The 13562-nt window shown below is 39.5% G+C and overlaps 1 protein-coding gene across 2 annotated transcripts in view; it reads left to right on the top strand.

Annotated features, from left to right (window-relative positions):
* The window catches only part of ppp2r5b (protein phosphatase 2, regulatory subunit B', beta), a 41962-nt gene extending 29319 nt beyond the window's left edge, over nt 1-12643 (top strand). The window contains exons 8-14 of one of the 2 annotated variants that reach the window (XM_031288496.2): nt 2681-2734; nt 4269-4319; nt 4465-4584; nt 4853-4980; nt 6420-6521; nt 7214-7230; nt 8023-8246. In XM_031288496.2, coding sequence (XP_031144356.1) covers nt 2681-2734; nt 4269-4319; nt 4465-4584; nt 4853-4980; nt 6420-6521; nt 7214-7230; nt 8023-8030 — 480 coding nt within the window. In that variant the 3' untranslated portion in view covers nt 8031-8246. Of the gene's footprint in view, nt 1-2680; nt 2735-4268; nt 4320-4464; nt 4585-4852; nt 4981-6419; nt 6522-7213; nt 7231-8022 lie in introns of both variants that reach the window. The other variant, XM_031288495.2, reaches the window with a different exon arrangement.
* The last annotated feature ends 919 nt before the right edge of the window (nt 12644-13562 follow it).

The raw sequence follows: 13562 nt of genomic DNA, 5'->3' as shown, positions 1-13562 counted from the left end.
TTTTCAAGCAAAGAAAAGCAACAAAACTCTGAGTCTGAATTATATTTTGTGGTTGCCAGGGTATCACTGAAACCATATGTAGTCTACCTCAGTAAACTCAAACTATCAAATGAAACCCAAAGTACTGACTAAGGCATGCGTTATTGTAGGTTTTAGAGACCTTATTCCTCCAACTATTGGCATCTCTACTAAGAAGAAATTCAGGTCTTTTTCAACATGAATACATTCAATACATGAATGGTAGTAATAATAAGGGGTTCCTGCAATGTGTCAAATGTACCACTAGGAGGCAGAGTTGGGTCACAGACAATACCGCAGAGAGATGCGCTCACCTTTGAATTACTGTGTGTGTGTGTGTGTGTGTGTGTGTGTGTGTGTGTGTGTGTGTGTGTGTGTGTGTGTGTGTGTGTGTGTGTGTGTGTGTGTGTGTGTGTGTGTGCGTGCGTGCGTGCGTGCGTGCGTGCGTGCGTGCGTGCGTGCGTGCGTGCGTGTGTGTGTGCGTGCGTGCGTGCCTTTGGTTTCTTTGGTGTTTGAGTGTGTGTAAATGTGTGTTTGGGTTATTATAATATTTGACAACACAGATGGCAGCCAGTCTATTGTGTGTGCGTGTGTGCATTTTGTTCCTGCCACACATTATTTTAATTATGCAGAAGGTACAGTTTGTACAGAGGTGTGTGTGTGTGTGTGTGTGTGTGTGTGTGTGTGTGTGTGTGTGTGTGTGTGTGTGTGTGTGTGTGTGTGTGTGTGTGTATTCTGAGTCTCAGCATCACCGTGCCCTACATTTCTCCTCCCCATCTCTCTCCCTGTGGTTCACACACATACATTATTCACAAACTCAAACACACACTGGGTTTGACAGGGGTCACGGGGGATACATGATGCCAGTGGACAGCAGTTTTGTGCTTAGTAGGTGTGGCTCTACGGGAGTGACCCAGTTCTGGATCTAAATATCAATACATAATATCACAGCAGCACCTTTTATCCATCTTAAAGGTTTCTCAACACTGTGAAACATGTTTGAATCATCCTTCCCGTAACCTATGAAGGGTTTTCTCATTTATATTCATGTCACTGAATTGTAGTAACAGCGGTTAGAGCAACACCACAAACATGGTTACACATCATGGTTCCAATTATCAAGTTTCGAGTCGATAACAAACTTAACAGCATGTTCTCAAATTCAAAACTGACACTGTGAATAAGTCAGCCTGATTCACAGATCAGGCTGACTTATGTTGTTTATACCTGACCGAGTCATTGAAAGTAGTATTAAAAGCATGGAAAGGCTACTTTTTGACATGCAGGTCGTAACAACTTTACAGACAAGAATCCACCATTAGAGCTCAAATCAATATTGTTAAAATCTCAGCCTTAAAAACACTATAATGTCCATAATCCTTAGCCTAACAACGGCCTCCTGCACCTACAAAGCCCAGCCTGACAACAGAATCCAACTTCACATTTACCCCAAACAGCTTCTCTAATACCTCGCTAATACTTTAAATAGTTTGACCGATCAGCACCTTTATTTTAATCCCCTTTTTTTCCTACTTTTCCTTTCATTTCAAACTTGACATCCCTTCTGTCACAGATCCCTTTTTTTTTTTTTTTTAGCCTCCGCTCCCTCTTTCCCTCTGCTCCTGTAACCATGTTGTGGTGCGAGTGAGGGACTGTAAAGTTAGGGATGAAGCGAGAGGAGAAGAACAAGAAAGGTGCACCGTCAGAAGGAAAAAGGGATTAGACGGGTAAAAAAGATGAAAGCCGTTGAAGATGTGAAAGCCAGACAGGCAGAGAGACAGACAATGGAGCTACAGGTCAGGAATGAGACAAAGACAGAAACAAAAAAAGAAAAAAGTAAAAAGTGATTGTCCTACAAAAAGATTGTCTGAGAACAACCATCAATAATCTGGCAGTACACAACCTCTACTGTCTGTAACTATATAATTGGACAATCCAGCATACTTTTATATCGCTGACACTTGAACTTACTTATCTAAAAGTCGTAAAATAGACCAGTTACAGTAATCCTTTGAACACGGCAAAGGTATAAATAGGACAGAAGAGGAAAGACAGAGAGGCAGAGACAAGAGGTCTAAACTCTATCTCACATTGCCCTTAAGGGACTTTGTGTGTGTGACATCACTCCTTCCGAAGTAAACACACGCACACACAGTCTCCGTCGCCACGGTGTCCACTTGCCACGGCAACGGGCCTGGGTGGAGGGGGCAACCGCAAAACACACACACACACACACACACACACACACACACACACACACACACACACACACACTGAATTATAGGAAATGATTGCAGATCATATAAGAGGAGACATAAGCTGATGTAGAAGTACACACACACACACACACACACACACACACACACACACATACACACACACACACGCACACATCTCTCCTTGGAAAACTTGTCTTTCCGATCTTTAGCCATGTGTAATCCAGAGGGATAAGTGCTAAGATCCCCCTTGTCTTTTTGACAGCTTCAGGGAATGTGTGTGGGTTTTTGTGTTGGTGTGTGTGTGTGTGTGTGTGTGTGTGTGTGTGTGTGTGTGTGTGTGTGTGTGTGTGTGTGTGTGTGTGTGTGTGTGTGTGTGTGTGTGTATGTGTGTGTGTGTGTGTGTGTGTGTGTGTGTTCTAACCACTTCTCCTCTGTCCTTACAGCTGGCCTACTGTGTGGTGCAGTTTATGGAAAAAGATGCTACAGTGACTGAATATGTAAGACTGTGTTTCATTACATTATTGTATTTACTACAACACACTTGCTAATCAAATTTAATTTCTGTTAACTAAGATAATTACTGTGGTATTGGACCAGGGTAACATCATTCACTATAAAGAAGTCAAATGTGGCAAGAAAGAATCGTATAGGTTTAAAGCTGCACAAATCAATATTTTTCTGTAAACAATTGCTCAAATGACTACATGTAATGTGAAAGGTGTCGCATCAAGTGACAAACCTACAGAGAATTATCTCAGTCTGTAGATTTACAAAGCATTTTAGCATCTTTCAGCGCATTGTTTTGGGTTTAATGGCCTTCAACTTTATTGTTTTATCAATCTTTCAAGCAGCAGCAGGCAGCTGTTTTAGCCTAAATGTTCTGATAAGCCCACTGTACACTATCTGCCCGTCACCAAATAGCAGACAGACAAATTAGCAACTAGCTGGTGAACGACGACTGCCCAGCGGCCCATTATTCCAAAACCGCCATAGTTCGAAAGATGTCATATTAGACCATTGTTCTGAAGGCCCATTACTCCAAATAATACACACTCAGTTAGAGTTTAGTAACTGCCGGCCTTACTACTTTTCAGACTCTATTGCTCAATTGAACAGATAATATATAAATCATAACGTATGACTTTGTATGACTCCTAAAGAAAGACTTTTGGGTGATATAACTTTAACAGCTCTACTGTGAACTAAGTTAAATAAACAAAAGTGGGACCAATGGCATGGCACCTGGTGAACATAGTGGAGCATTTAGCAGCTCAAGAGCCATATATTTCCCTCAGCAGCTGGTGGAGACCAAAACAGAGCTAATAAGGAGAGTGAATATTGGACTTGCATTCTCCAGGCAGCCAGAAATATGACTCATAATGAGTGTTGCTCTGTGTCTGCATGATAGTAATCAACAGTTTGTTGGCATGTATGTTACAGTACGTAAACATTTTAAGGTGATAATATGTCAGTGTTGTGTTTACAGCTTGTTCTGATGCCCCCCAAGTGTCAAACAATCCATTATCACGGCTTTTAATAACCCCCTCAGGTTATCTAAAGTTATTTGAAGGTAAATAACTTGGAAAACAAAGGTCGAACAATAAACGTTTTTCCCAAACTGTCTGTTGTAAACATCTCCCTGATTCAACTTTGACCTACCGTACAACATTTTCCTGTGCAATGAGGGGTTTACTTTAGTGTGTACATCACTGATAGAAATGATGGACAAAGCTACGGAATAAGAATCAAGTAGTAATAAACGGAGGTTACCAGTCACATAACCTTCAAACATTGCAATTATTGTTAGTCCATGTGAATAGTTCACCAATCTAAACTCAACTGGTCTAAGGTTAAATTAGAACATTTGCTAAAAACTGTTTCTTCATTCACTAGCATCAATACAGTGAAAAACGAGCCAGAGTATTAATATGAGTTAATGGGGATGGCACATATGGGCGGCAGCCAGCTACCCTGCTGAGCTAATGGCTGCAGTGTTTATTCATATTAATGTGCTTCATATTTTCTCTGCAGATCATCAGAGGGCTGCTCAAGTACTGGCCAAAAACCTGCACCCAGAAAGAGGTGAGACAGCACCATTTCTTGTAGGACTTCTGTATTGTGAAGTATTTCTCCAAACTTAACATATTTCAATCCACTTCTGGGAGTTGTGAGATGTCTTTTCTGTATCGATTATAAAAATGTGGTGTCTGGGTGCCTGCGTATTCAGGTGATGTTTCTGGGGGAAATTGAGGAGATCCTGGATGTGATCGAACCGTCTCAGTTCATCCGGGTCCAGGAGCCACTCTTCAAACAGATCGCAGCCTGTATCTCCAGCCCTCACTTCCAGGTAAACACCACACCTTCCTACATTAAAACCACACTGACATGTTCAAAACTATTATCTAAAAGCATCAAATATTTAAAAATCGACCCAAAATGAAACAGTGTCCTAATTGCCTACAGATTTATCATATCACTATAGAAAAAACAATCCACTGAAGATCTGTTACTTGGATAACTTCAAACTTTGGGCACAAACATATGTCTGATGATAAGAATCCTGTCACAACTTTGATAAATTAAAGTCAACTCTTCTGTCTGTGTGTTTGTTTTAGGTAGCGGAGCGGGCTCTTTACTTCTGGAACAACGAATACATCCTCAGTCTGATAGAGGAGAACTGTCAAGTCATCCTGCCGCTGGTATTCGCCACCCTCTACAGAGTCTCCAAGGAGCACTGGAACCAGTCAGTGGCTCACACAAACACACACAAATTAATACAACTCATAACTCAAAGATTTTTGATACCTAGGGTCAATATGGGTGTAACCTAAAGCTGTATTATAGTTTGGATGGGGGATGAAGTGTTCAGATGCTTTTTGTTTAAGTAAAATTAATAATACTACCATGTAAAAATACTGCATTGTAAGTAAAAGTCTTGCATTCACATTTTTACTTACATATATATATATATATATATATATATATATATATATATATATATATATATAATACTCATTATGCACAGTGCTCTGTTTCAAAGTGTTATAACATTTTAATGTGTGATTATTATTACTGCATTCACATGTAAGCAGCATTTAGATGTTGCTCAGCTGGTCAATGGGGGACCTATTTAACTACATGACATGCTCTTGTGCTGTTTAACCAAGAACAGTGCATCATATTGTATTAACTGATCTATAAAAACTTTATTATATATATATATATATATATATATATATATATATATATATATATATATATATATATATATATATATATATATAAAGTACATTATTTTCTTCTGAAATGTAAAAGTAACAAAAAATGAACATACTCATGTAAAGTAAAAGTACCTCAAAATGATACTGAAAGGTCCCATATCATGCTTGTTTTCAGGTTCATAATTTCATTTTGGGTTTCTACTATTGAACATGTTTACTTGCTAATGTTAATGTTAATGTTCAAAAAACACATTGTTTTTCTTATACTGTCTGTCTGAATATACCTGTATTCACCATCTGTCTAAGTTTAGTACCTGTCTCTTTGAGACCCCCTCCCGAAAAAGTATAGTCTGCTCTGATTGGTCAGCATTTCTGGGTCTTCCCGCGTCTTTCAGGGTGTGCACCGCCATTGCAGCCAGGGAATGACTGTAACGGCACTGTAGCAGCACTTTCTATCTATATTTGGTATAGTTGTGACATCACAACCATACATAAGTCCTGACGACTCGTTTAAAGGCACTGTTTCTGAATATGGGCTGTGTGCATTTTTCTTGCTTATTGAGCATTTTTTGATACTTTCACAGTATTTATATAGCACTTTGACCGGCTTTATAATAAAAAAAGACTTTTTACAACATGGGACCTTTAAGTAAATGTACTTAGTTACTCTCCACTACTGCTAATATGTAAGAATATTACAGAGCATTTAGCTTCACAGCTGATACAAACTCTAATTTCCCAACACTGACAAAAATGTACAAGCCTCCTACAGTATCATCTAACAGTGTATGCTAAAATGTTTGCATTACAGATAGTAATCTACCAGATACACAGGCAACACATATGGTTGCCAATGGGTTAATCTCCCCAAAACACAGGCTTTTCTAACCTCTATCTCCTAACCCATAATGTCATGAGATTGGTTCATGAGGTTCATTATCTTCTTCCTCTGTCTCTTCAGGACCATTGTGTCTCTGATCTACAACGTGCTCAAGACCTTCATGGAGATGAACAGCAAGTTGTTTGATGATCTCACTGCCTCCTACAAAGTGGAGAAACAGAAGTGAGTATGACTCACACTCTTTGTGTGTGTGTGTGTGTGTGTGTGTGTGTGTGTGTGTGTGTGTGTGTGTGTGTGTGTGTGTGTGTGTGTGTGTGTGTGCTTGTATTTGTGTCACTGGATACAATAGTGAAAACAAGAGAAAGAAATAGAAGGCATTTGTTCCATTATCCATCACATTATATTTCACATTGTAAGTATGTATCACTTAGGTCATCTTTTCAACATGGATCACATCATGATTCCACTTGTTCATTACCCAGTTTTGAACTCAAGATAGTGGATACTATTGGGAAACAAAACTTAAAGGAGTAGTTCGACATTTTTGCTTTCTTTCCGAGAGTGAGATATCAATATCAATCTCATGTGTGTGAGATAAGTACGGAGTTGGAGTCAGGGCGTGGTTAACTTTCGCATTAGGGCAGGCAGGGGAAAGAGCTAGCCTGGCTCGGAGCAAAGCTTACCAACAACTCTAAAGCTGATTTATTTACATGGTGTGTCTTGTTTGATTAAGATGTGCAGGTACCATTAGTGTCCCCGTAAAACTGCTCTTATAGTTTCTTTTTGCCTGTTAAATGACGTCAAGAAAGAAATAAGCTGTTTCTAAGACCCTTATATATTAACCCATCAATTGCTAAACCTGATTTAATAGATGTTTTCAAGGTTGCATCTCTTGTCTTCATTAAATGCCATAGGATGTCACTCAGCCAAGGTAAAGTCTGTTTTCTATTGTGCTTCTGGGGAATAACTTTAACATTTAGATATGCCTAATTTAATTCATTTAGACCTGCTTAAAGGTCCCATAAAGTCATCAATTGCTCATAAATTATACCATAAATTGGATTAATCCCTTATTTTATTCTCAAATAACTAATAACATACTCAAGTCTTTCTTAGCAATATACAGTATCAAATGTATATATCTCCATTTATTTTTCTGTACTGGGCCTTTGACAACTTTCTTGCAACTAATGTGAGATTATAATCCGACATGCCAACCATAACCCGTGTTGCACTTTTTTTTTTTTTTAAATCATTTGTGCCAACTGAAACCTATTTGTGGCATCTTTTCATTTTTGTGTTTTTTGTCTAACTAATTAAGATTTAAATTGTCTATTAAGAGCACTTCATTAACATCACACAACAACCGATAAATGATTCGAGAACACATCCTTTGCAGTTGGTGGTCTACACAGTACAATTACTGTACTATAAAGGATATTTCAGGAGAAAGTATGATGGTAAATCCAAAACACTCCAACATATCTCCAGGGATTTCAGTTTTTTTACACTGAATGCCTTCCTGTTAACAATTTCTCAAGTTGTCTTTGAGACAACCCTCCTTATATTTAAGTATTCACCAAAGATCCCCTTAGGATTTTTACTCTCAGGTCCCAGAGTACTTTGGCATGTCTGAAACATTTCAGTTCATTTCTTGTTTCATTCCTCTCCATCCCTCTTCATCCCTCTCTTTTTCCTTTTTCCCTTCAACCCGCCTCTCCAGGGAAATGAAGCGAGAGAGGGAGCGTGCAGATCTCTGGCGAGGCCTGGAGGAGCACCAGGACCGCCGGATGCAGATGCTCACCGAGGCCGCCAGGAACCAGCGCAACCTCCAGGAGCGAGGCGAGAGAGGGGACCCACCAACCCCTTCTTCCCCGCAGACGGCTCACTCTGACCAGCCCGAGCCCAAGATCAGCGGGGCCTCTTCTTCCTCCTCTGGGGCCGGGGAGAGCGCCACCTAGGTGCTGCTCCACAGAGATTGGATAGCACGGAGGTTAGGGGACAGGGAAAAGACATGAGGTTGATGGTGAAAGTATTGGGAGAGAAAAAGGTACGAAATCCACTGTTCTTTTTATCTTGTATCATCGAGGGCGTGGCTTTTTTGTGAAAAAGCGCACAAACTCAGTGATCCGAGGTAAAGACTGCACCTTTTTTTTCTGACAGACTTGTGTGAAACTGGTTCACTTTTTGCTGTACACACATTATGTTGCAGATCAGAAGATGAATATTGTCCAAAAGTCCAGACTGTCATTTTAATTAGTGGCTGGTTTATCAAACTGCAGGTCAGTATCCAAAACTGGTAGCTGGCCTGCTTCAAATCAGCCTTTAAATAAGAGATGAAATTTCTCTTTTGGTGCAACACTAATCAAGTTTATCATGTGTCTAACTTGCCTTGACATTTAACCAACCGAGTCAGAGTCTGTACTGTGGCGTCGTATTTATCTTTTGGTCAGAGATGCTTATTTCATGCGTGGATAGCACAATACATTAATAAACAAAAGAAGCAATTTCACACAAATGTCCCAAAACCATTGCCGCACAGACCAGACACACACGCACACGCACACGTACGCACACGTGCACACACACACACACACACACACACACACACACACACACAGACGCAGGTACATATTTACTGTAAATATAAGAAGACAGAGCTACAGAGAGTACGTGTATCCAGGTCAAACAAATCTCGCATACCAACACTTGATTGATGCACCAAAATATTTCATACACACTCACATACGTACAGGCTCACACACATATACAGAGACACACACAGATGGTTCTGGCGCTAACTCCTCTCTCATTCTGTCGGGTTCCAGGACGGGCCTAAAGTCCCTCAACATTAAATAACCACTGATGAAGATGATGATAATGATATAAAGTACAATACTGTTCCTTCTTCTTACTTGTTACTCTACTACTACTACTCTACTCTACTCTAAGTACTACTGATGATAATGATGATGATGATAATGTTTTTATATATATACATATGTCTCTGGATATTTCTGTAGTGTATTATGGGAGAAACACTAGTGTAGCAGATACCATAAAGGGGAAGGCCGGCTCCAATTCTGAATTCACATCACATGTTAACTGTATGAGGCCATAATGTGAGTGCTGAAATTCAGCAGAATTCCACTTTTAACAGACCTTAAAGAGGGGAGGAAAGAACTGGATTGGCAGTGGCTGTTTTTCTTTTATTTTGAAATTTTGGATGTTTGTGGTGCGGTGGGTGTAATTTTAAAGGGGTATTTCATAAAAAAATCCCAAAACATTCCATCTTTAAAGATTATGTTTTTTGGTGTGTGTTTAAAGATGCCCTGTGGAGCTTTCTTGCAAACAAAGTTATGTTTACATTCAGTGGTACTCACCAAAACACATTGTGTGTTCAGTATACTTCAGGCTTGACAAATGCGTCAAATGCATTTCCTTCCTCATAAAACATTTGTAAAGCCGATTTATTTATATTTCAACTTGTGCATTGTTTACATCCATGTTTACTTGCTAGCAATCTTCTTCTTCCCTGCATTTGTTGGCATATTGCTAAGTTTATTTGCACATTACCGCCACCAACTGTCGATCAACGGAATAGCATGCTATCGGCAGCATGGGCACTTCGCTTGTGTGCCCATGTGCATACATGTGAAACCTCGTGCGCAATACAAACATAATGTGGACCCACTCAGAAACTCCACAGGGTACATTTCATTTTGATGATGTGGCGCACGTTGTTGATTTTCTGGTTAAAAGTTCTACAAATTCACTCATTTCACATGGTTACATTTGACAAAGTTGAAGTTTAGAACCCCCCCAATTCCTAACCAAAAATGTATCCAAGCAGACTAGTAAACCCCACCCAACACAAAGGTTACTGGAAGACAAATAATGCACACCACATGTGTTTCAGACCAAAAGAAAAACACAGTAATCCAGTTGGATTTCTGAACCCTGAGCATCTGTTCCTTAAGGCTCAGCAGTCAGCAGATCATTGTTTTTCCCGGTGTGAACTAAGGAAAATCTGTTTATTCTTGTCTGATCATTATGCTAGAGGGATGGGATGAAGAGAAGAGGGTAAAAAAAAACTGAAAAAAAAAATATTTTAGCAATATTTTCATTCTTTCAGGATAATCTGTGTTTTTAGGGGGTCAAACAGGAAGTGAGTGTCACACTCAAATGTTTACCCCCCCACTCTTGTTTTTACTCCTGTTGCGTCCTTGATATTCACTTTGTCTTAAAGGTACTTTCTGTGTAAATTGATTTGATGGAAAATGATTTTGCTTTGTAATTATGTTTTTTTCTTCTTGGTTTTTGTATAATCTTAATTTTTGTGGAAAACTGATACTGATGCTATTTATTTTCTATTTGATCAGGAAAATGTAACCTTATTTGAAGATGATGGTCAGGTTGTGTGTGTGTGTCTGTGTGTGTGTGTGAGTGATTTTGTGTGTGTCTGTGTGAGTGAGTGAGTGATTGTGTGTGTGTGTGTGTCTGTGTGAGTGATTGTGTGTGTGTGTGTGTGTGTGTGTGTGTGTGTGTGCGTGCATACATGCACGCATGCTCACACGTTGGTGTGTATCCTGTGAAGGAATCAGTGAGCAGGAGATGTGTGTAGACAGAGTGATAGAAAATGAGAGAAATTTGTCTCTCTTTGTTTCTTTTTCTCTCTCTCTCCTTCTCTCCTTCCTGAGGGACAGGGTTTGAATCCGAATGTATCGTAAAAAACAAATTGATTGTGTTTTTTTACGCTTGAGACGCTGTCGGCTGCTTGATAACTAAACCTTCAAAAACCCTTCAGACCAGCAGTTTTTCAAAACACTCACTTCAATCATGCCTGAGTCAACAAGGTTCTGAAATCCATTTGACTTGCAGCTCTCGGATGGGCATTTCAAGTTTTATTGAGCTGTTATTGACTGATTTAAGCAGAGTCTTAATGAATCTGCACCCGGACCAATTTTCGAGTTTTTTCTGAATGCTTTTTAAGTTTGAGTTTGATTGCCTTGCTCTGATGCTATTTAGGCTGCAGTCACACCTAATCTGCCACTGCTTCTTTCTACAAAAGAGCTTGTTGTTTTCTAAAGTTGACACTGCAGCTTTGCATTTAATTCCATTTGCAGATGTTGCATCCAACATCCAGGTTATAACCTCCAACACGTTTGTCAGTCAAACCAAATATTGCCAAATTTGTCCAAGAAAGTTCTTTGTTGAGCATGAAACAGTAGTTTGACATCAAATGACAACTGAGCAAACTCCATCTGCTGATGGGATGAAGACTGTGAGATACAATTGAAAGCTCCAGAAAAGGCTAAAAATTGGAACCTGAGTCAACATTATCACACATGCTAGTGGTTCCCAACCTTTTGGCTTGTGACCCCAACAAGCAAAACCCCTTGGCCTTCGTGTGGACATGAGCTGCGAGCAGTTTAACCAAAGAGTGTTTTAAAAAACAATAAGTGTGCGTTCTAATTGGGTGCTCAACTTCAAGATACAAATCAGTAACAATACAAAAGAGCAAAAGATTTGAGGAAAAATAAACTACTTTTTGTGTAAATACATTTTTTTTCTTGTCCTTTTAATTAACTGGTGACATTTCTGATTTATCTCAGGTCCCCTTAAGGGGCCCCAACCCCCAACTTGGCCTAGGAACCATTGACATATGCCTCTTCTCTAAGTACCACGGTGCTGTACAGTTTTTTCCTTTCAGGCAGAATTTCTGCACAATACTGGAGTGTAAAGCGCACAAACTTGATGGTCCGTGCTCTATAGCAGCCACAGAAAAAGCACTGATGGATTAGGTGTAATAGCAGCCTCATGCCAGTAAATGCCTCAAAACCTGCACCTGCAAACACCACCTGGCTGGCACTCTGGGCAGACAACAAAAAACCCCTCCTCCCATTTGTTTGGATTTCAAACATTGTTTTGATTCAGGCAAAAAAACACAGCTGAAAAGAGACTACATTTGACCTTGCTCATAACACTCAGCTTACTTTATGATATTTGTTTTGGCTAGCTGAATTAACAAACCCTCCTGATTGTTATCGATCGGTCAGCTGACTCGATGAAAACGGAACCCCAGCTCCCACTGTTCTAGAATTCTCTCTTATATTTGATCCATAGTAATATTTTCTCTTTCTAGAACTGCTCCAGAACAGGAAGCGAGAGAAGAGAGAGTGTTCGTAGAGAGATTGGGTATCGCCTCGCAGACAGCCATTAAACGCTGGTTTCATTCACTGTCACATTTAAATCCATGGGATGGTGTGAACAGATTGGATGAAAGCAGCCAGTAAAGATAAAAAAAGAGGAGGCGAAAGACAGAGGAAAGAAAAAACGTAGAGTTAGACACGATAGAATGGCAATAAGTCAGAGAAACAGTAACAGAATGAGAATATATAATGTTACCGAAACCTACAACTGCATTACGTAGCAATTTCACTGAATTTCTAGATTTGCACTGTCTGCCCATGGTCTGTGTTTGTTGTGTTGAAGAAAAACCTTAGAGAAGATGATTAAGACGATGCAGAAGAAGAAGATGTATATTTTGGGGTCCAACACAGCGGTGGGGGGGGGGGTTGAATGTAGAAAGGCTTACTACTGTACGTAACATTACAGGGGGGTGTAGAATGGAGAAAAAACTATGTGCTAAAAATGAAACTTCACTTTGAGAAAACACTCTGGGAGTCTGTGCTGGTTTTTTTGTGTCACATCTTTTGTCTCTTCAATAATATTAATTCCACTTCCTTTTATTGATACTTTGATCAACAGGCACAATGTGCGTTACTTAAAGCTGCACCAATTAATATTCCTGTATAGACAGTAATGTGACCAGTCGGTTGTGTATTTACGAACCTACTTGGCATTATCTACGCTTTTAGCTTATTGTTTTGTTTTTGGCCCACATCTGCATTTCAGTTTTTTGTTAGCGTAAAAGCTCTCATAAATCCACAGTACACTACCTGCCTACATGTAGCATTAAACAGCATGTAAAGTTAGCACCTGGCTAGTGGAACAGTTAAATAGCCAGATATTTCCCTCAGGAGTTGGTGGAGACCAAAGCAGAGCTAAAGACGAGTAAGTACTGGATTCATAATGGTTACATTCATCTGGCAACAAAACACAACTTCAGTTGAATGCTAATGTTTCTTTGTGTCTGCTAAATGTGTAAAATAATCAACTGTTAACCAATTCATAGCCATACCAACTTTGTAAGGTGATATGTCAATGTTTTTTGTTTTAATACATAAAATGAAAAAACAA

Source organism: Sander lucioperca, chromosome 9 (assembly GCF_008315115.2).
Source record: "Sander lucioperca isolate FBNREF2018 chromosome 9, SLUC_FBN_1.2, whole genome shotgun sequence".
Taxonomy (NCBI): Eukaryota; Metazoa; Chordata; class Actinopteri; order Perciformes; family Percidae; genus Sander; species Sander lucioperca.
This window is presented reverse-complemented; position numbering and strand designations above follow the sequence as displayed.